Genomic DNA, 21,673 nt, shown 5'->3' on the forward strand with positions numbered 1-21,673 from the left:
ACACCACAGTGGCAGAGTCAGTAGTTTTGAGAGAGAATTGGAAGCTTGCAAATCCCAAAGTACCCACTATGTGACCCTTTGCTAAGGGACATTGGCTGATCCCTCCCATCTTTCACCATCTGATGTCATCATTCTTTGCTCACATGCTGTCAAGAAGAAACAGACATCTACATAGCTGAAGACATCCAGGGGACAGATGCCCCATTGTTACCAGTTAGAGACAATTACAGATCTATGATGCGTGGATCTCTTGCTAATGTTGAGCCTGGGCAAAAAAAAGATGTAGTGGACAGGAATCATAGCTGTGGATAGCATACTAGAAGGCTGGAGAAGAAATAAAAAGGGCTCGTGCATATTGCCTTTGAAAGGCCTGTCTCCAGTGTGCAGATGTGGAGACGGTGAGGTAAGAGTAGAAGCGTTGAGCAGGGTGAAACCTGACTGGTGGGAAGTCTGACCTGAAAGAAATATTGACTCCTGCTACTTAATCCTTGTGGTCCTGAACTTGGTTTTTGTTCATTTCTTTGTTTTTTCATTTATCAACTTGAATTCATAAAAATACTTTGATGATAACTAAATGAAATACTCCATGTGCTTAGTCCAGAATTTAACATATATACATATATATATACATATATATATACATATATATATATGTCCCTTCCTGCATATTGGTCATTTTAATGTGGATAATGTTCCTAGCTTTCAGGAATCGGCTGGCTGATGTTGGGTTTCTTGGTCTCTTATTCAAAGAATTAGAAATAGGGGCTCTCATAGATTTGCAAAAGAAGCAAGGTAATTTTATTTGCAGCAAAGAGACAAAGAGTATAGATGAAAGAGCTATGACCATCAAGATAGACAACAGGAGTTAAGATATTCAGGGCTCTGGCCATTGCTTGGCACTCTTTTGATGGGGTTCATAAAAAGGAGGAGTTGGTTTTTATGGGTGTAGCTTGGGTGGTTCTCTATTTTGACTGGTAGGATAGATTATGTAATCATTTCTCTACTGCACATGTCCTTCCCCATAATTCATCTGGTCAATCATTTCCATGTCTGATTAGGCATGGGCATAAGATGTTGAACAGAAGATTCTCTATAAAAGGTTACTAGAAGACACTGCAATGTGCCCCAAACTGGTTCAGGACAGATCGACCCATCTGTTCTTCATACCTGAATATATTGTAAATACATTTCAATAGAAACTGTCTAAATTTCACCAATAACATGGATGGAGAACCTTCCACCATTGTTCAGAGATGGAGACACAGGCGGGAGGCTGAGAGATACTAAGGTTACTAGGTCAAAATATATGTACACGCACGGTGTATGGTGTGGAGGAACAGGGCTGCATTATTGCAGGAGCCAAGCATACATGAACCAAAACCAAATGGGAGACTACATGCTAAACTGTCTCCTTTGCTTGCCTGCCTCAGACAATGTATAGGAACCCCTTGGGAACCATTGTGTCAGTGAACCATTGAAAAAAACACATTGTTGTCATCTGTTCCTGCTATCTTCTACGTGATTCCCTGGCCTCACTTTGAAGCCGTAAGGATGAGAATAGATCATCAGTGCCTGTTCTGGTTCCATTTCTGTTGCTGCGACAAAACGCCCCAACCACTTAGACAGAAGGGTTTCCATCTGGCTCACCATTCTAACTTACAATCCATCAATCTGGGGAAGCCAGGACAGGATCCCAAATAGCTGGTCACATGATATCCACAGTCAAGAGCAGATAGAATAGATGTGTCCTTGTTTTGCCCTTGGCTTCCTTTCTGTGTCCTTAGATCAAGTTGACAGCTGGCCCAAACAGCAGAACACCTTTAAGTTTAGAAAGTTTTTCTTTTTAGAGGAAAGGAGTTGTATTGGCGAGGGTGCTGACTGGAGAGATACACAGTGATATAAAGGAAATATGATCTGAGGCAGCTTAGCTCATCCCTGAGTTTTTCCTCAGATGTTTACCCGAGTTAACCGCATCTTTGCGGGTCTGATGTATTAAAAATGCTGGAAGACAAACTCCTGCCCAGGTCAGAAGATGGGACTGCGAAGGGCCCAGAAGTTCAGGAAGATCTTTCTAATTTCGTACAGTTAGTAAGTTTACACTGTGCCTGTGTGTCCTGCATATCATGCAACTGAAGTCTGTCTTTCTTGTCTAGATCACAGTTACAGATGAAGAGGTCAGTAACCCATCCTGTTTAGACCTTGTGAGGACTCCCCAAATGAGGAAGTGCACACTCATTCTCATGTTTGCTTGGTAAGTTGACTCGGGCTGGAGCTCAAAGCTGGCGTCAAGTGCGTGCTTGTCTTTCCCTTTTGTGCACAGGGCTTCCCTGCCCCCTCTTACTTGGCTTCCCTGGTATCCTGATGCCCTGCAGGTTCACAAGTGCCGTGGTGTATCAAGGACTTGTCATGCGCCTGGGACTCATCGGAGGCAACCTCTACATGGACTTCTTTATCTCGGGGCTCGTGGAGCTGCCCGGAGCTCTCTTGATCCTTCTGACCATTGAGCGCCTTGGACGACGCCTTCCCTTTGCCGCAAGCAATATAGTGGCAGGGGTGTCGTGTCTGGTCACTGCCTTTTTACCAGAAGGTAATCTTCCTTCACACTTAGTTGACAGTTCCCAAAGAACTTGACAAAAAATGTAAATGCATATAAATGGTGGAGGGGGTAGGGAGTCACTTGTCTTTATGAGCTGTGCGGGCTTTCCTTCAAAAGCCTGCCCCCATGCATGCTGGGTAATGCCCTGCTATTTTCTATCTCATGAATAGGTCTTTATGTTGATGCCTTTCTTCACTGAAACGTTCAGTTTGTTTATTGGTGGAAAGGCGATTATGCCGGATCTGGTGCATAGGGATGCGATGAGGCTGACATTGTTTAACATATTTCCCAAGCATCTGCCATCTTGCAAATGCCAAGCTGCGCCAAGCTTGGGCAGGGGCAGAAGGAAGCTCTGACTCTTGGCTTCATATTGTTCACAGCCTATTAAGAGACACGGACATTTAAATAATGTCGCAACAATAATGTGGTAAATTAATAGACTCAGGAAAGGTGGGCGGATGGGGTAGGGGGAGACGTGCTGTGGAGGCCCAAGGGAGGAGTCAGAGTTCTTCACTGAGAGCCATTTCTTTCTACCCATTATTTTCCCCAAATGATGGGAAGTTTTATGAGTTTAGGAACTAAGGCTTCTGTGTTATCGCTAGAATCTGTGTGAGGAAGGGATGGGAAAGACTATTCCTCTCTGAGATGCTGCAGAAGTCAATATTCTGGAGCTTGAAGGGCTGGTGAGTGGAGTTGAGGAGGAGGAATGGCTAGAGACTCCAGATGCTCAGCGAACAGCACAGGCAACCTCTGCGGCAGAACACAGCTGGAGTTACAAAGAGGAAGCCACTTAAACTCCCCCAGCACGGTGTGGACTAGGGCAGAGGAGTCGTTTTCTGTGTTCTGGGTGGGCAGTGGAGGTTGTGTAGGAAGCCAGGTTCTCTCCAGTCCCCATGCCTACAAAGGAAGCAGTCTGTCTTTGAGAAAAGCAAGGATCGGGAAAACCACTGCTCATGTTGGAAGACATCAGAGCAGACACTCAAGGCCGACGCCATTTATCAGACAACGGTTTATGAATTCCCACGGTAGCACACAGAAATAGCAGATAGCAGATACTTGAATAAGACTGCAGATATGCCAGGCTTCAGAACAGGAAATGAAGTCGATGTGCAAATCCGTCCCCCTTGTGATGGCTGATGAAAAGCAGAAACTCAGGTTTCTCTCATTTTCCTCAAGGGCATCCAATCCTCAGGGCTGCAACAATTTGCCCGCACCAGCTGGGTGGTTGGATGGTACTCACTTCCCCTCCTGACTGGAGGCTGCACCTTGTAGTGTAGGGCGGCTCCTCCCACAGCCTCTGAGCTAGGAGTCTTCTAGCACCTCTCTGTTCCCCTCATCACTTCTTGGTGTCTCTCCAGTCTCTCTGCCTCTATCTTCACGCGACGCTCTCCCTCTTGGTCTCTATCCCCAAATAGGTTCAGATTCCAAGTAAATGTGAATTTGAAGGGACACAAATAGCCCACTACATAGTTAGCGTAGCTTAAAAGCTATCAAAGCTGGGGCTGGAGAGATGGCTCAGTAGTTAACAGCACCAGGCTGCTCCTGCAGGATCCTCAGTTCCCAGCACCCACATCTGGTGGCTCCCAGTCACCTGTAACTCCAGCTCCAAGGTATCTAATGCCCACTTCTGATCTACACACACACACACACACACACACACACACACACACACAGAGAGAGAGAGAGAGAGACAGAGAGACAGAGAGACAGAGAGACAGAGAGACAGAGAGACAGAGAGACAGAGAGACAGAGAGACAGAAACAGAGACAGAGAGAGTTTTTTAATGAGAAATAAAAATAGAGTTATGGAAGGTGGAAAATAGGCAGTCATCAGTGTGTATCTATTTAATATTGATTAATTACTTGCTGGCCACTAAACAATTCAAAGGATTAGAGAGGAACAATAGAAACATAATTGCTTCCCTCAGACTTATGTAGTTATAATTAAAAGTTGAAAGCTTAAGAATGTTGTGGAGTGGGGCTGGGGATTTAGCTCAGTGGTAGAGCGCTTACCTAGGAAGCGCAAGGCCCTGGGTTCGGTCCCCAGCTCCGAAAAAAAAGAACCAAAAAAAAAAAAAAAAAAAAGAATGTTGTGGAGTGGGCTGGAGAGATGGCTCAGTGGTTAAGAGCACTGGCTGCTCTTCCAGACATCATGAGTTCAATTCCCAGCAACCATATGGTGGCTCACAACCATCTGTAATGTAGGATCCGATGCCCTCTTCTGGTGTGTCTGAAGACGGTGACAGTGTACTCATTTTAAAAAAAGAATGCTATAGACTTCTGTGCTTCAGAATTCTCCCTCTCACCCTCCCTCCATCCCTCCCTTCCTCTCTCTCATTCTGTGTGTGTATTTATGTGTGTGCAGGTGCACATGTTAGTATGGGTAGTCAAACGCAGACCAGAGGTTGGCATGGCCTGTTTCTTAGGACAGGGTCTCTCACTTAGCCTGCAGTGTGCTAAGGAATCTAGGCTGCTTAGCCATGAACCCCAAGGCCCCCCATCTCCACTTCCCCAGGGCTGGGGTTTCCATACCCACCACCACACTTGGCTCCTTTGTGTGGGTTCTAGGGGTCAAGCCCCGGTCTTTGTGCCTTTCTACTCAGAGGTCTGTTATGATTGGATGGGCCAGAATAAGTTTCAAATTCCAAAACTGAATTCTCTATATGAATAAAGGCCCCTCCCTTGAGCAACCATGTCTTCCAATTTAAAAAGCTCTTGGCCTTGACTGCATGGACAGCCTGTGAAGTTAACCTTAGGAAAGTCTTGCCTCTCAGCTGGGCTTGATGTCACCCTCGGTCCCTAGCTAAAATGCTGTTGAGACTTTTGGAAAGGGTCAGCTCTGAAAATCACTTCTCTGGAAACCTTCCTTTTTATGGTCTGAGGATGAATTCACAAAAAGAAAAGATCTTCTCAACTGCTTCTTCTTTTATGGTTCATGGTCTAAAAAGCAAACTTCTGAACTAGAGCTTGGAAAGAAAGCACTTTCTCTATGCACGCCCGTCTGCAGTTGTGTCCGCTTGGCGCAGCTACAGACCTAGCAATAGGGCAAGTCTTCCTTCCAGACAAGATTATTCTTTACTTTTATTTCTAAGTGAAAAATCCGCACTCTAATTTACATATCCTTATTAGGACTTCTCTCTAAACTTTATTTCGGAGCAGATGGTGCATCCAAGAGAAAGTGAAAGTTGCATATTTTTAAAATCCTGCATCTTTTCTCTAAAAGCTGAGATTTTTAAGACTCTAGCTGTCTGAGCAAGACCCCATTTATGGAGGAAGATCATTTCCCTGTGTTCTTTTACATGAGTCTAGAAAACGGCTTTAATGTAGTGGTCATTTTTCATCTATGTGAGCACATGTGGAAAGAGAGGGAGGAAAGAGACAATGAGGAGAGGAGGGAAGAGGGAGGGAGAGGGAGGAGGTATTGTGTGTGTTTTGTAGCCCAGGCTAGCCTCAAACATGCTATAGAGCTGAGTGTGACCTTATCTTTTCAATCCTCCTGCCTTCACCTCCTGAGGGCTGGGATATCAGATGCACCCCACTATGCTCAGTTTGTATGTTTGGGATAGAACCCAGGGCTTTGTCCACTGGGCAAGTGCTTTACTAGCTGAACTGCATCCACTGTCCTTGATATAGCTAGTTTTTAAATTTGGTTTGATCGAAAAAAACAAAAGCAGTGTCTGTTATCAGGCGATCATGGTTCTCTTGTCCATACATAACTACACGTAAATTACATCTGCTAATGAACTATCTTCAAGTTAATATAGCTTAATACCTTTGGGGCTTCTCCCCCACCCCTTCTCTCAAAAGCTCTGCCCAGTGGGAAAGAGCTGAACTGAAAGTCTTTAAGGTTAGCAGCGTGTATGTAGGGCAAACCATTTCTCCTACCAGGGTGTCAAACTGATAAAGCTTCCTTTGTCACTGAATTGCCTAGTTATTTTTGAGTTAACCGTATACGTTTAATGATGGTGGTAGTAGTGATGTGTGTAGAAAGACCATGTATGTGGTTTAATTTGGTTTCTTAGTTTTAATTTTTTCCCCCATTGAACCATTTAAGCCTCAGTTGTAAACCTAAAAAGACACTGAACTTATTGATGGGGCTCTCAATACCAACCCTGCTATGGTAAAAACTAACTCTGCCTGATGCACATACCCTGGAGAGTGGTTTCCATGGAGGCAGACGGCCTCCTCAGTGGCTCATCAGCTGTGACCCAGGGCACCTGGCTGAACCCCCGTTTTCCATCTCCAGCAGCACCTGCTCACTGACAGACAAGAGTGGAATGCATTTCCTAGTCCCCTCCTGGCTCTCATGAAAAAGCAAGGCCTAAATAAAACACATGTTTACAGCTGCTGCAAGCCAGAGCAGGTGGCAGCCCAGCACATGAGCTCAGCTCTGACCTACATCACTCCTTGATTTAACCACTGCTGGGGCAGCTGCGGGTGTCCCATTCTCCAATACATCAAGAGCTCTGGGAAGTCCTTGGCCAGCTTGTCACTAAATCTTAATTAACTGGAGCTTCCCAGAAATGATCTGGGCTCTTTTGAAACCTCTCTCTCTGCTTGTCTTTCTGACAGTTGCTTGTAGTTTATTTTTTAACTTGTTGAATATTCTCTGGAGTGAGCACACATTAATGAGCTTCCTATTTTTTTCTTTCATCATCCTCATTCATGGCTACTTTTCTACCAAAAGAATCATGCCTTGTGTGGTGGTGTGTTCCTAGAATCCAGCACCCAGGAGGATAACAAAGGGTTGAGAGTTCAAGACCAACTTGGACTTGACCTTGTCTCAAAAACCAAGGGCTGCTATATAAGTCAATGGTGAGCACTTACTTGCCTTGTATAAGGTTCAACCCTCAGCCCAACAAGAAGATATAATGCCTAATTATAACTTCAAGAAGGTGCAATGTTTGCCTAGGAGACAAGAGAATTATCTAGTGCTGTGTAAAGTTCTGCATTCAGAGATGCTGGTACCTTTAACTGTGCATTGACTAGCAGATACACTGTGTTCAGTCCCTTGACTTCCTACAGGTCTTCTAGGATAGGATGAAGTATTGCATAACTCTTTGTTGAGACAGAGTATCTCTTTGTAGCCTTGGTTATTCTGAAACTTGCTCTGTCCAACTCACAGAATACTGCCTGCCTCTGCTTCCTAAGTATTGGACTTAAAGGTGTGAGCCGCCACGCCCGGCTAATTGCCCAGTTTTTAAGATGTTCAGAGGCCTGGAGTTTTAGAATTAAAATGATGAATTCTATCTGCCCTTAAGACCAAAGAAAGAAAATGTTTCCTGGAGAGTATTTGCCATGACGCATTATTACTGGAGAGTTGGGGGGCTTTCTTGATCAAGCGAGAGCAGTTGGTCCTAAAGCAGTCGATTGTTTTAAAGTGAGCCAGTGTGTGTGTCCAAATCTGGCTCTATCTTGATAACTTCCTGGAGGAGGTAGTGTGGCCCCCACTGTGGGGAGAACACAGAACTGAGGTCTCTTTCCAAACACCCCACTTCTCAAAGCCTTGCTTCTCACAGGAAACCACCTTAGCTGAGAAGAACAGCTTTCTGGACCCGTGCAGAATAAAGATGGACATCTGACCACAGCCTTGGTTTTCAAGGGGACAGAGATCCTTCTGTCCCCCGGTGGGCCTGGGCTCTATAGGAAAGCACTTCCTGGGACGTTATTTGGTGTAGCAATTGCTCAGCAACCAGGTCTTCAGTTGTATTTTTACAGCCTTTCCCCACTCAGAAAAGCACCCGCCTTTCACTAAACGTTTGCTTTTGAGTGGACATTAGTGTAATCTGTCTATCGTCTTAACATTTGTGCTTAAATTACCAAAGAGTTAAATTGGAGGAACCCAATGAATATTTTTCATTGTTTTGTAAAACATTGATGAGATCATACCCCCTGACTCTTCCCTTCCAAACATTCTATTCACAGGGATACCGTGGCTGAGGACCACAGTCGCTACCTTGGGAAGACTAGGAATAACCATGGCCTTTGAAATTGTTTATTTGGTAAATTCAGAGTTGTACCCAACGACATTACGGTAATTCTGACATATATTGCCATTTCTTCTAAGTAACCATAGCCAAATGTTTCCAAGCTGGATGACATAGTAAACTGGGCTCAGTTCAGCCCCTAAAGACAGCTTTAAGCTGTAGCTTCTGCCCGTTACCTGCTGCATTTGGTGACAAAAGTCTTGTGACATTATCTGACACAGCCAGAGCTGTGATTTTTGTGAAAAGATGCTAATTGGGAATAGAAAGCCTAAAACCCTCTCCCTCTCCCTCTCCCTCTCCCTCTCCCTCTCCCTCTCCCTCTCCCTCTCCCTCTCCCTCTCCCTCTCCCTCTCCCTCTCCCTCTCCCTCTCCCTCTCCCTTTCCCTCTCCCTCTCCCTCTCTCCCCCCGACATAGTGGCATATCTTGCTTTTTAAGCAGCTGCTTATGTAAGGAGTGTTTGTGGGTTCCTGCACATTGGCTTTCTTGACTAATACAATATTCCTAGGAGTGTACCTTGCAGTGTACCTGTTGCATGTAACTTTTACTACCTCTCCTTAAGCTCCGGGCAGACCATGCTACCGGTCCCTCCCAGGTTTCCTCTGATCAGAGGATGAAAAACACACACACACACACACACACACACACACACACACACACACACACACACCCCTTATTTTCAACCTGCCTTATTGGCTCAATTGCTGGGCACTTCTAATCTCTCACAGCTAGTGTGCCCTTCCCAATACTCTTAGCTACACACCTCTTAATCCACCCTCAGCTATAGTTGCTCAGTTATCTTTAGTCCCAGCTCAACACCCTAAATCTGCCTGAGATCTCACATGGCTGGTTACCTTCTCTCTCTCTGAAGTATGGTGAAATCTCCCTTCCTCCCCTGCATCTCGTAGCCTGCCTCCAGGGACCCAGAAGTCCTGCCTCTTTTCTTTGACCCAACAATTGGCCCCTGGCATCTTTATTGATCGATCATAAACCAATTGTGGAACAGGAACTTAGCATCAGAACCACCCTCTGCAGATACCAAAGTAGCCTGTGAGTGTCATGGACTGGCAGGGCTATCAAGCTTCTGATGGAGAAACATCTTTTCACCAACACTGGGAGCTCCCTCATGAATCGAACATTGAAACAGTGCAGAATGAAAATGGTTTGCTTGCAGCATGAGGCAGTACTAACTTTCAAAGCTAAAAAAAAAAAAATGGTAGAAATAGAAAATATTGACACAACTTCTGTAACTTAGGATGTCAGAATGCTTTTACTTTTCTGAATTTGTTTTTAAAATCTTTATCTAAAACTGTTGTTTTAATCTGAAGGAACTTTGGGGTTTCACTCTGCTCAGGCCTGTGTGACTTTGGGGGGATCATAGCCCCATTTCTGCTCTTTCGACTAGCAGCCATATGGCTAGAACTGCCTCTGATCATCTTTGGTAAGAATTCATTTGTACGGGAGGGGGTGTCCACGTGTGGGTGAGCAGGTGAACTGTGAATGTGGGTGCATGGCCACGTGTGTGTACATGGTTGCAGGGGCCACAGAGCAATCTCAGGCTTGTCTCTCAGGAGCTCTCTACCTTGTTTATCAGACAAGGTTTCTTCTTGGAACATGGGACTCACTGATTAGCCCAGGCTAGCTGGCCAGTGAGTCTCGGAGATCTACCCATCTCTGGTTCACCACACTGGATTTACAAGTTCATGCTCAGCTTTTTTGCTTGGATTCTGCAGCTAGACATCAGGTCCCATGCTTGAGGGGTAGATTCGTGGCTGCCTCGTTTTAGGTGCTAGCCTCGGGTCATCAGGCAGAACCTGTAATGGTCACCGGATTTGATACCCATGACATCTGTTCCTTCCTCCTATGACTGTGTCAGTTGTAAAGAGCCAGTCAGATCATCCAACATGCTAGATGGCATTTACGTCACTTTACATTAGCAGGTGGGATAAGCAGTGTTCATGTCAGCCCCCCCTTGTTAGGTTCTAAGTTAAAATCAAACACGGAAATCCTTCTAAGGTATTGGAATTTCCAGGGACCAAATTTTTGAAACTCTGCTGTCTTACATTTAAAGGTGGGCCTAAAAACTAATTATATTTCTTAAAATATTCACTATATAAATTTGCTTTTGATATGACAAATGGTGTGTTTAAAAAGAATAGATGACGAAAGATTACTTCTACACATACCCTGATCATCTCTGTCCCTCATGTATCCTGTGTGGAAATGGTGTAGAACAGAGGCTCTCTGCCCATCTTTTTCTAGTACGTTATGTATTGGAGTTAGGTTAGGTGGCTTGAAATGTGTACACAGGAGCATTGGCACCAGGGTGTGAGCAATGTTAGCCTTTGTTTTCAGGAGCCAGGGGTTAGCATTTACCTGCACATGTGCTAGTCTGTGGCGATGGAGAAGAAATAGTAGCCAATGTTCTTTTCGGAAGTTTGAATGTAAAGAAAGGCAAGGAGAGGAGATTATCACGGGGTGATGTGGGGCCAGAGGCTCACAGAAGAAGAGGGTAAATGTATTCAATGCTTCTGAGGACAAACCGAAGGTGCCTGGGATGTTGATTAAACACTTTCATGGAGAATCCCCAAAGACAGGCATAGACAAGGCCTTACCCTGAGGCAGAGAGTGATCCAAAGTGTAATGTGTCAGGAAGGTCATAGGAAGTGAATACAGCTGAGTTCCAGGGCTGGAAAACAGAGGCAGAGGGGCTCCTATCCACGATCTGTCTTCCCAGTGGAAGAGGTCTGGAGTGGCTGGCACTTGCCAGGTGCTCTGTAAGCCCAGTCTTATAGCACTGGCAGCCTCGCAGCCAACCCGGTGGCACCTATAAAATTGTATCGCCTAGTGATGTCATCGCTGTCTTAGTTATCTGCATCCACGTCATGGTGGTTATGCAACAATGATATCACCACATTGCTCAGCATGTGTCCCTGTCACTATGTGACACCTGACTGACCCTCAGTATGCAAGAGCACAGGGACCGAGAGCTGTGCAGAACTGAGGAAGATGGAGAACGGGCAATGAGCAGGGCAATCTGGTTATGCTGAGCCACCTTGGAATGAGGTTGTTGTCGGCAGGTTAGGTCATAAAGTGAGCATCAAGGCGGGAAGGGTGTGTACCTGGGTAGTCATGCCTTTCCCTCTCCCCACAGGGATCCTGGCATCTGTCTGTGGTGGCCTTGTGATGCTTTTGCCTGAAACTAAGGGCATCGCCTTGCCGGAGACGGTGGAAGATGTGGAAAAGCTTGGCAGGTACTGCGCAAGATTCAACGCTCCCTACATGTTAAGGCACGGGGCATTGATTACCCATGGGGGAAATGACGTTGAGTCTTCAGTTTGTACCTTAAAACAGTCAAAAGATTAATCCGGTTAATGTAAAAAGAACTTAGAGCTATAAAAAGCATGTGGGCTATTTTTAAATTGTGACTGAGGAGCATTTCCTAGTAAGGTGCTAAAACCCAGAAGTGATTTAAACCAGGGGCTGAGGGTGAGACATGAAAAGCTCTGACAGGCATCAGAAAGACGGCAGTGCGTCAGGACACGAACTACCCTCCAAAATGAAGAGAGGCGGCCCTGTCTCGCGGGATGACACAGGCTCCTCAGGGTTTGTTAGGAAGAGAAGCAAAAGCACAGGGTCACAGTATCAGCTCAGAAGAATCCAACAGTAATCGGTCTCTGTAGCTACACAGGGACGTATATGATAGACGAAAGAGCTGGGTTACCGACAAATAGCAAGAGTAAGATAGGTAACGATGCACCGAAATTTGATGAGGAGATAAGACAGTGGGTGAACAGTTACTAGATAAATACGGAGGTTAGAAATAAAGATAAGAAAGACACAATGGATCGATACATGATAAATAAGAAGTTGATGGGTGGATAGTCAGACAGACAACAGGAGAGAGAGAGAGAGAGGTCAAGTTTTGGAGGGAATAGCTATATTGTTTTCTATTGCGTACTGATTAATTTCCAACCAATACATAAATTTGAAGAGTTATGGCAGCAAAAAAATTTTATGTACACTTTTTTTTACCATTTCCTCCAAAATCTCTCTCAATAGAAAGAAGAGTGTAGTATGATTTTTAAAAATGATCAAATAATCGAATAATCAGTAATCCCCCACCCCCCAGTGAAGAAGGTTGTGGGAGGGAAGGGCATGGATGGGAAGGCCAACCTCTTTCTGTCTATGTAATTCTGTAGTGTTTGTTAGGTCTCAATTAGATGACATGGTTTGAAGTTATTTGCATAATTAAAAATAATTTAGTGCTATATTCGAGTAAAATTTCTTGAAGGCAAATAACTAAACTTAGCGAGGCAGAAATTAAGGGTAGGCATCTAACTTTTAAAAGTTATCAAGCATGGATTTTTAAAAGGATGAATGGTGGTCATCTCAAGGGTTTTATTGTCTTTGCTCATATAGAATTTGATATTTTAAAATATCTATGTGCTTCATTGCTTTAACATATGCTCTCTCATTTAATACTCAAAATGATTTTGTGAAGTAGAAATGTTTTTATCCCCACTGGAAAATCAGAAGGGCCTTACAACATAGCTGTATATAGCTGCTGGGCTATGTGTGCCTCACTTAGGCCAAGGTTATGGGTCAACAGTAAGAAAGAACTCTGTGCTCTGCATTCTTCCCTGCGAGGTATCCTGCACTCTGTGCTCTGCATTCTTCCCTGTGAGACATCCTACTTATATCTGCCTATTTAATGCCAGACAAAGCACTTGTTCCTGATTTTAAACCACCAGAGGTCAGGCTTTCTAACCAGGGAGCTTTGGAGAATTGTAAGAGAAGATCATTTGAGTTCAGGACCCTTCCACCAGCTCCTTCATACTAACATTAGGTTAAAGTACAAAAGAAAGAGTGAGATTTTTAGGGGCTAGCAGGATCTGAAAGGTTTGTGAGAAAACCTTTGAATTGTATATAGAGAGCATGTTGCATTATATACGTATATGTGTGTGTGTGTGTGTGTGTGTGTGTGTATGTATGTATGTATTTGTATATTTGTTGGTATATATTTTTGATTATATGTATCAACAAAAAAAATTTAACCGGGCACAAATTCTCACTTTTTCATGCTCATAAATTTCATAACAGAAACTAGAGTTAATTAATTATATCTAGTCCCCATTTTGGAAAACAATATTGTGGGGCTGGAGAGATGGATTAGCAGTTAAGAGCACTTGTTGCTCTTGCAGAGGTCCTGGGTCTAGGAGGACCAGAGGTTCCTGGCATCCCTATGATAACACTCCAGTGAGCTCCAGTTCCACCATATCCAATCTCCTCTTCTGGCTTCCTCAAGCTCCAGGAATCTGTGTACGCTTATACACATGGAGGCAGAACACCCATACACATAAAATAAATCTAAACTCTTTGTACAAAGAAAAGCCCATTAGAATTTATGGCTCTACAAATTAAGCACGCATAGCCCATAGTTGTATGCTATGAACTAAGACCAGGTTATTAAATCCTGCGAGCACACTTCCTTCTGGAACTGCTCAAGATCCACAGTCTTTCCACATCAACAGCTCAGCAAACCATGTCACTTAGTAGGAACTTTTAAGGAACTTGTGTAAACCTTAATTGGAGAGTGAGAATAGACTTGTTTCTTATTTTTGCAGTGGGAAAGTTAGGAGGCTGCATGGGTGTGTTTTATAGACAAGAAAAATACTGGGAAGGTTTCTTCTAGTGGTCCTTAACCTTCCTGATGCTGCAGCCTTTAATACAGTGCCTCATGATGTAGTGACCGCCCAACCATAAAATTATTTTGTTGCTACTTCACAACTGTAATTTGGCTACCGTTATGAATCAAGATTTAAATGCCTGATATGCAGACGCTCTTAGGCGATCCCTGTGAAGGGGGTCAGTCAACATCCCCAAAGGGGTCATGAGGCATAGGTTGAGATCTTAAGTCATGGCATGATCTTTCACAAGACCTTTCCCTGTTTGCCTTTTGTCTCATCAGTTCACAGTTGCACCAGTGTGGCAGAAAAAAGAAAACCCAGGTTTCTACTTCTAATGTCTGAGGCCCCTGAGTCTGCCTGGAAGACCACAGAAGCTGAGCTTGGAATATGCCTTGCAGTGTGCTTCACCTCCTCTAGGTGGCGCCGTTCCAAGGAACCGTAAAGATTCCAGAGTATTTTATATGGAATAAGATAAAGATTTATCATGCTACCCAAGCTTCTGGGAACACATAACCTTTGACCTCTTTAGCAAAGATCCAGTAGGTACACAGATTCTGCCTAGGTTCTCTTTCATTGGGACCAATGTCTCTGACCCACTGGGGAGGAGATATGAGAAGGTCCCAACCAGTTCTCCAGTTCTCAGGACAGTCCCATCCAGGAAGCAGGATGAACATATCAAGGCCTGGCAGTGAACGGAAGTGTACTCAGCTGATCTGATCAAGACTGAGCAGTGAGGAGTGTTCTGAAGAGTCTGAGAACTGCTATTTCTGATTCGCTTAAGCTCCGAATACATGCCTTCAGAGAGCCGACATGCCTGGTGCCCCTCCCCTTCTGTCCCCAAAGCCACTGAGGTTCCAGGCCCCAGGTTAGGCACAGTTCCCTAAATGCAACACATCCAAGGACCCAGCTACATTATTGTGAAATCACACTGCAGTCCCCACACCCCAATATTTTGTCTCCTCCTTCAGTGGACCGCTATAATCACAGATTCTTAATTGAGGAAGAAAAAAAAAACATGGATTTTGATTTCCCGGGCCTTAGAATTTGAAAAATAAAGGGGTAATTATGTCATATTTGTGAATTCCGTTTCAGTGGTGCCTGTGGCTGAGAGTCCAAAGAATAGACTTTCTTCATGCCATCTGGGCACTTCCGACTTATCTTGGGAGAAAAACAAAACACCAAAAACAAATACAAATACAGTTGTTGTCACTTCATGATAAAAGTCAATTGTATTCATACTTTAAAGGATTGGCGACCCATTTATAAGGGATGTAGGAGATACTAATGAGGGACTGAATTTTTTTTTTATTAGATCAAGACTCCTCAAGCAAAGACTCAAATGTAAACACGGTATTCTACGTGGTGTGCAGTTCTTGATAAATTTTCGGACTCAGTGTGTATGTTAGACTGAAAGTTTCTTAAACTTCAAACTCAGTGTGGACAGGCAAAAGTAGCCTCAAAGGGAAACCTTACCGATGTGGAAGAAAGAAATGCATATGTGGAGAACATAAGACATGTGTGCCACCCCAGAGAAGATGTGCGTGTGACTGTAAAACATCGTTTCACCCTGACGCATGTGAGAACCGAATGTGAGTGTTCAGACTCTTGACAGCCTTTTGGGTATTCATTGCCACACCCACTGTGCGTGCCCGGCATCTGTGGCCTGGTTCCCTGTGTGTTTCATGGCTGTAGCGCGGCTCTTGTCCACTCTGCTGCCTTTGGATTGCATTTCAAGTTGGAAGTTCTGTTTCATAACAATAAACAATTTTTAAACTGTTTTTAAAAATATCTATCCTTTCTCCTCCCTCTGAACATGTGCCACAGTCAAACACTATCCCACACAACACGTGTGCGTCGCTTACGGTCTCCAAACTGGGGAATAACATCATTCCGTGGTGGCTGGTTGTTCCTTTACAGGCTCCTGGCCCTCTCTGTCTGGCACTGGGATGTGACCCACGATAACGTTCAGACTCTCGGCTGCTCTCATATTAAGTTTCCATCACCTAGCCTATGCCACGGACTCAGCTAGCAAGTCAGCGTCACATCCCTGAATCTGGGCTAAAGCCCAGTTGTCAGTACCAGAATAGAACCCAGTCCCCTGTCTCCTCATACATGAGGCAGCTTTCAGTATTCTCAGTGTCAGAAAGGGAGACATTGAAGATGTGTGTCAGACTGTTGTTAGCTGACGAGGTCAATATACAAGTGACTCGCCGAGACCTTCGGTTCTCTTGGTGCAGCTGGCCCTTGGGAAAACAAACTGAACCCCTTCAGTTGGTTGCTTTTACACTGTTAGGGTGAACAGAGCATATGAAAATATTGACGACTTCCCTTCCCCCCAAAAACCAACTCAAATCAAAGTAAGTATCGAGTTTATTTTCAACAAAGGTCACAGAAGTGATGGTCTATTGTCACAAAATCCAGAAGTCCAGGGACAGGAAAATTTTACCCACAATAATACAAAAAGAGGGAGGAGCTGAGGGGTGACAGGAAGTAGTGGTCCAGTGTAGTGTCTTTGGTTTGATTGCTGTCAGGTTTTTTTTCAAGCGCCCTAATCCCCTCCCCATATTTAGTAGTTTTGTTCTGCCTCCCACCCAATTAGTCATTCCTCATCTCCCTTTCAATCCAATTAACGTACCGGGAAACACGAACATAGACACCAGGCTTATTGGGGCGAGCACAGCCAAGACCCCAAGAAGTGACTCCTTGTAAAATATACTTGTCCTTCTCGAAGCAAACCAGAGGTCCTCCACTGTCGCCCTAGATGAAGGAGGGAAGAATCCACATGAGAAGTGAGCTACACCGGTGGGATGTTATGGGATGCCATCTTTGTGTTGGATTCCTCCCCGGGCCATGGGTCGTCAAATCCTCTCGGACTGAAAGTCCAAGGGGCAGAGATGGATCAACCCAAGACCATCTGGGTCTCTTCTCTTACCTGGCAACTGTCGATGCCACCAGCCAGATGCCCGGCACAGAGCTCGGTGGATTTGACTCTGTTGTTTAGATACTCAGCGCGGTTGCACACCTTGTTCTCGATCACGGGCAGCTGGGCCTCCTTGAGACGGCCGGCACCTGGAGTCCCTGTGATGACCGGTAGAGATGTGGTTTAAAATCCTAAATGGATCCACAGGAAAGTTCCAGAACAACAGAGCAGTGGGTATAGAGCTCTTGTCTGTGTGGTTTCGTGGCACAGGGCAGCAGTGTTAACACCTTTTGAGCCCTTAAAGTTGTGAGCATTACACACGATGTTAAAGAGGGTTCCTAAGACCTGCCGCAGCATTCTGGCTTCTTCACGGCATTTGCGGCTTTGATATTTGTCCACATGCTATTTCCAGTTTAAAACAGAAGGCGAATACATTTAAAGAGAGGGGGCTTTAAAACCTCTATTGCTACTATTGTAATGTGTTCTTTTTCAGGCTTTCTATGTGATATTTACCACCTATATTCTATTGCTCCACTTCGAATCCCTCCCCTACCTGCTCATTATAGATGCACAAAGAGGCATGGCAGGGGATGGGCAGAGAACAACCTCAGGTCTTATTCATTCCTCAGGCACTGCCCACCTTCCTTTTGAGACCAGGGCTCTCTCCGGCCTAGAACACACCGCATAGGCTAGGCTGGCTGCCCATCAAGCCCCTAGGGACCAGCCCGCCTCCACCTCCCCAACACTGGGATTACAATGGGGCTACCATGTCTAGATCCTTTTATTTTACATGGGTTCTGGGGTCAGATAGACACATCTGAGACTTCTCTGTGTTTTCACGGAAAAGACCATTTTCTATTTGGCAGGCCCCAGCGTGTGTGTGTGTGTGTGTGTGTGTGTGTGTGTGTGTGTGTGTGTGTGTTTGTGTGTAGGGCAGAGGTCAATCTCGGACCTCATTCCTTGGGATAGACAGGGTCTCTCCCTGGCCTCAGGGGGGCTATTCTGGATAGCCATTGAGTTCCAGAGATCCACAGGCTTCCACCTCCCTAGAACCAGTATTACAAATATACACCACAGGTCTGTGTTTATGGTTCTGGGGATCCAAACCAAGTCTTCATGCTTATAGGGCAAGCCCTTCACCAATAGAGCCATTTCCCCAGCCCCTAGGACATTTTAATAATGCTACAATCTCCCTGACAACCTAATGAACAATGGTTGCTTAGTGATCATGGGATTTTTTTTTTCTCTTGCCATGAGGGAACTGGTTTGGAAATACAACGGTCGCTCCACATTGTCAATGGGCCTCAGGCATTTTAGACAGTCCATTTTTGTGTTGTGTATATTAATGGCCTCCCCAAAGCTGTAAAAATTAACTATCTTTTACTAATCAAGGAACAGCTGGTGACATAGTATAATTTCATTTAGTTCATCTAATTAATTCATTTAATTCTTGCACCAGTTCTAGGAAGTAGCTACTTCTACGATTCCTCAAAGGCCATTAAGGAAACCAAGGCTTAGTGTGGACATGGTGCTGACCTTGAACTTGAAGCTGTGTGTTCAGTGCCCACTTTACCATGGCCCCTTGGCCCTTCCCTGCTCACAGAGGCTCCACACCTCTCTCCCTGCCGTTTGTTTTCATCCCATGATATCTCCTTAAGTCTAAGTTCTCAGAAACAACATACACACATTTATACTCAGAATATTTTCGAGACAGATGTGATGATAAAACACACCAGAAAACATCAGTCCGTGACGCACCTTCATGAGTGTCCACATCGCACTATTTATAAAATATTGTGACTTTTTAAATAAATTATCTAATGTAATAGGTGTAAATTAAATTGTTCTGACTCGTTTTCTAATCTATATTCCTTCGGCAATGAGGGAAAGGGAACATTCATTCCCTTACTTGATTTATGAGTTGTATTTCTTCTTTAATATTAAAAAAAAAGCCTGCTTTTGTGTGCCAGACTGAGGCAGAACACTTGCAGATAGGCCAGAGGAAGGGCTGTTGACCAGATGGATCCACCCAGGACCTAGCAATGTTGCCGAGAACCCAGCTTACCGGTCTGCAAGCACGGCTTTTTCCATAGTCTTGTAGCATGCGATTGCTTTGCTAGCACAGAGCAGCCAAGAAATAATGAACAGTGCCTTCCCCCAGACACTTGGACTAGACTTGTCTTAGGCTCAGAAAATGTGTAATCCGTCTGGTGATTACAGGAAATACAAGAGACAAGTCTTAAGGTCATGGGATCAGATGAGACGGCGGGAATTGCTCGAACTAAGTCCAGGAGAGGAGGCAACATGTCTCTGAAAATACTCGGCTGAAATTGAATCTATTCCCAGGTCGCCGCTCTTGTTCACTTTCTGAGCCCCGAGGAAACCACCTCTGGGTGGATCACAGGACGTTTATGTGGTCTATGAAGATATGCTGCCATCTGGTGGCCAAAGGAGAGAAGACAGCTCTAGAGGCCTGAGGGCCACGTGTAAGTGGCCTAGGGGCAAAAGCCCTGCTGTGAGGGGGCCACCAGGCTAAGTCTAGCAGTAGCCAGGCCCCCTGAAAATCCAGAAAGACAGCAAAGAGCCAACCTGGAAGAGTCCTCAGTCTCAACACGAGCTCACCATTGGAATTTGAAAACCTGAGAAAGCCTGGGGCACAAAGTGAAGAGAGAGAGAGAATTTTATCTAGGAAGCTAAGAACACTGATTGACTAGACGTCATTATTAACATCTAGGAATGGTGAGGTGGGAATGTTGTTGATGGGGATGGGGATGACTGTGATGATGGAGATGTTGATGATGTCAGTGATGGAGACAAGTCTAGTCACAGTGTCTGGAGAAGGGACCGTCAGTTATTTCTTGGGATGTTCTGTACTAGCCAAGCAAAGGCATGCTACAAAACCCTGGAGAAAGATGGGCTCGCCATCCAGAAAGCTGGGTTTCTTTTGGATTATGGTTTTGGTATAGTCTAGCATGTCTGCAGTGTGCAACTATAGCAGAAGGGTGTTTACTCATGTCTTCATGGATCGGGAAACAGAGATGGGGGTTCTGGTGCTCTTTACCCTTTTATTTAATCTGGGCTTCTAGGTGTGGGTGGTTCTTCCCTCCTCAGTTCACCCTCCATGATATGTCCAGGGCTATGTCTGCTAGGTAAGTCTAGTCCAGCTGACAATGAAGACCAATCACAAAGTTGATTTTTGGGGTGGGGTGGAGGGGTAGAAACCTTCCTCTCTACGCTCCAAGGGCCGCTGAGGGATCAGCTCCTGCTCTTTAGGTGCATGCATGGGCCTTGCCCCCAGTTGCAGAGCAGACCATGATCTGAGCCAGACATGACTGATTCAGAAGTGGCTCATGACCAGAGTCTGAGCTTTCCAAGCAAGGCAGGTTATTGTTCCCACTGTGGGGAAAGTGACAGCCTTTATTCCCACGGACAGAGCCAAAATTAACACAGCATCTGCAGCCTCCAGGAAGGCAATCCTCGTGTGACCTGAATGACACCCACATGGTGGCTGGACAGAGTCTGAGGCCCCGGGCCAGCACTAGAGGGGACTGACTTTCTAGATCACTAGAAATCTCTCTTGGTCTGCTTAATTCAGTTGGAACTGTATTTTCTGTCACTTGTAGAAGAGTCACATGGAAACAACCGTGCTCCGTGTTTGAGAATGGCATCTATGATGTACGGGACACAAGTGACAAGTCATTCTATCATTGCCTCTCCCACCACAGCCCTAAGGCAGGCTAGGAGACCATTAGCCAGACCTGCCTAACTATCACAGCTGGTGAGCGGGGGAGGGGAACCTGGGTTCCTCCCCAGGTCTCTGCAGTTAGCAGCAGGCATGCTGTTCCCGCTGTGCCACCCCCTGTGTCTGAGCATCAGGAAACTCATCTGCCCAAAGGAACAATATCTAACTCCTACAAGTCTGTAGCACGCAGATTTTTTTTTCTTAAGTACAAAACACTTAAGAACAACCTAGCATTTCCACAGGGGAAACATCAAGGTTCTGAAGCTCCCCTTCTAGGACTCCATGCTACAGAATCGGAAGTGGGGAAAGGGAGACAGGAAATCTGGGAAATGGGAGAAGCCAGGATTGGAAATGATCTACACTCTGTGTGTGTGTGTGTGTGTGTGTGTGTGTGTGTGTGTGTGTGTCTGTGTCTGTGTATGTGCATGTGTGTGTGCATGTGTGTATACACGTGTGTGTGTCTGTTTGTGTGCATGTGTGTATGTGTGTTGTGCATGTGTGTCTGTGTGTGTGCGTGTGTGTCTGTGTGTGTGCGTGTGTGTGTGTATGTGTGTGTGTGTCTGTGTGTGCGTGTGTGCATGTGTGTATGTGTGTGTGTGTGTCTGTGTGTGTGCATGTGTGTCTGTGTGTGTCTGTGTGTGTGCATGTGTGTCTGTGTGTGTCTGTGTGTGTGCATGTGTGTCTGTGTGTGTGCATGTGTGTATGTGTGTGTGCGTGTTTGTCTGTGTATGTGTCTGTGAG

At 45.1% G+C, this 21,673-nt stretch overlaps 2 protein-coding genes across 2 annotated transcripts in view; one reads left to right on the forward strand and one right to left on the reverse strand.

Annotated features, from left to right (window-relative positions):
* Slc22a3 (solute carrier family 22 member 3) overlaps window positions 1-16,056 on the forward strand; it is an 89,141-nt gene extending 73,085 nt beyond the window's left edge. The window contains exons 6-11 of the mRNA NM_019230.1: window positions 2,154-2,251; window positions 2,373-2,587; window positions 8,521-8,629; window positions 9,909-10,021; window positions 11,735-11,834; window positions 14,552-16,056. Of these exons, the coding sequence (NP_062103.1) occupies window positions 2,154-2,251; window positions 2,373-2,587; window positions 8,521-8,629; window positions 9,909-10,021; window positions 11,735-11,834; window positions 14,552-14,612 (696 nt within the window). The 3' untranslated portion in view covers window positions 14,613-16,056. The remainder of the gene's footprint in view (window positions 1-2,153; window positions 2,252-2,372; window positions 2,588-8,520; window positions 8,630-9,908; window positions 10,022-11,734; window positions 11,835-14,551) is intronic.
* Window positions 16,057-16,624: 568 nt separating this feature from the next.
* Window positions 16,625-21,673, reverse strand: part of Plg (plasminogen) — a 42,480-nt gene continuing 37,431 nt past the window's right edge. The window contains exons 18-19 of the mRNA NM_053491.2: window positions 17,203-17,348; window positions 16,625-17,027 (exon numbers count right to left, since the gene is read on the reverse strand). Of these exons, the coding sequence (NP_445943.1) occupies window positions 16,866-17,027; window positions 17,203-17,348 (308 nt within the window). The 3' untranslated portion in view covers window positions 16,625-16,865. The remainder of the gene's footprint in view (window positions 17,028-17,202; window positions 17,349-21,673) is intronic.

Source organism: Rattus norvegicus, chromosome 1, assembly GCF_036323735.1.
Source record: "Rattus norvegicus strain BN/NHsdMcwi chromosome 1, GRCr8, whole genome shotgun sequence".
In the NCBI taxonomy this organism is placed as follows: domain Eukaryota; kingdom Metazoa; phylum Chordata; class Mammalia; order Rodentia; family Muridae; genus Rattus; species Rattus norvegicus.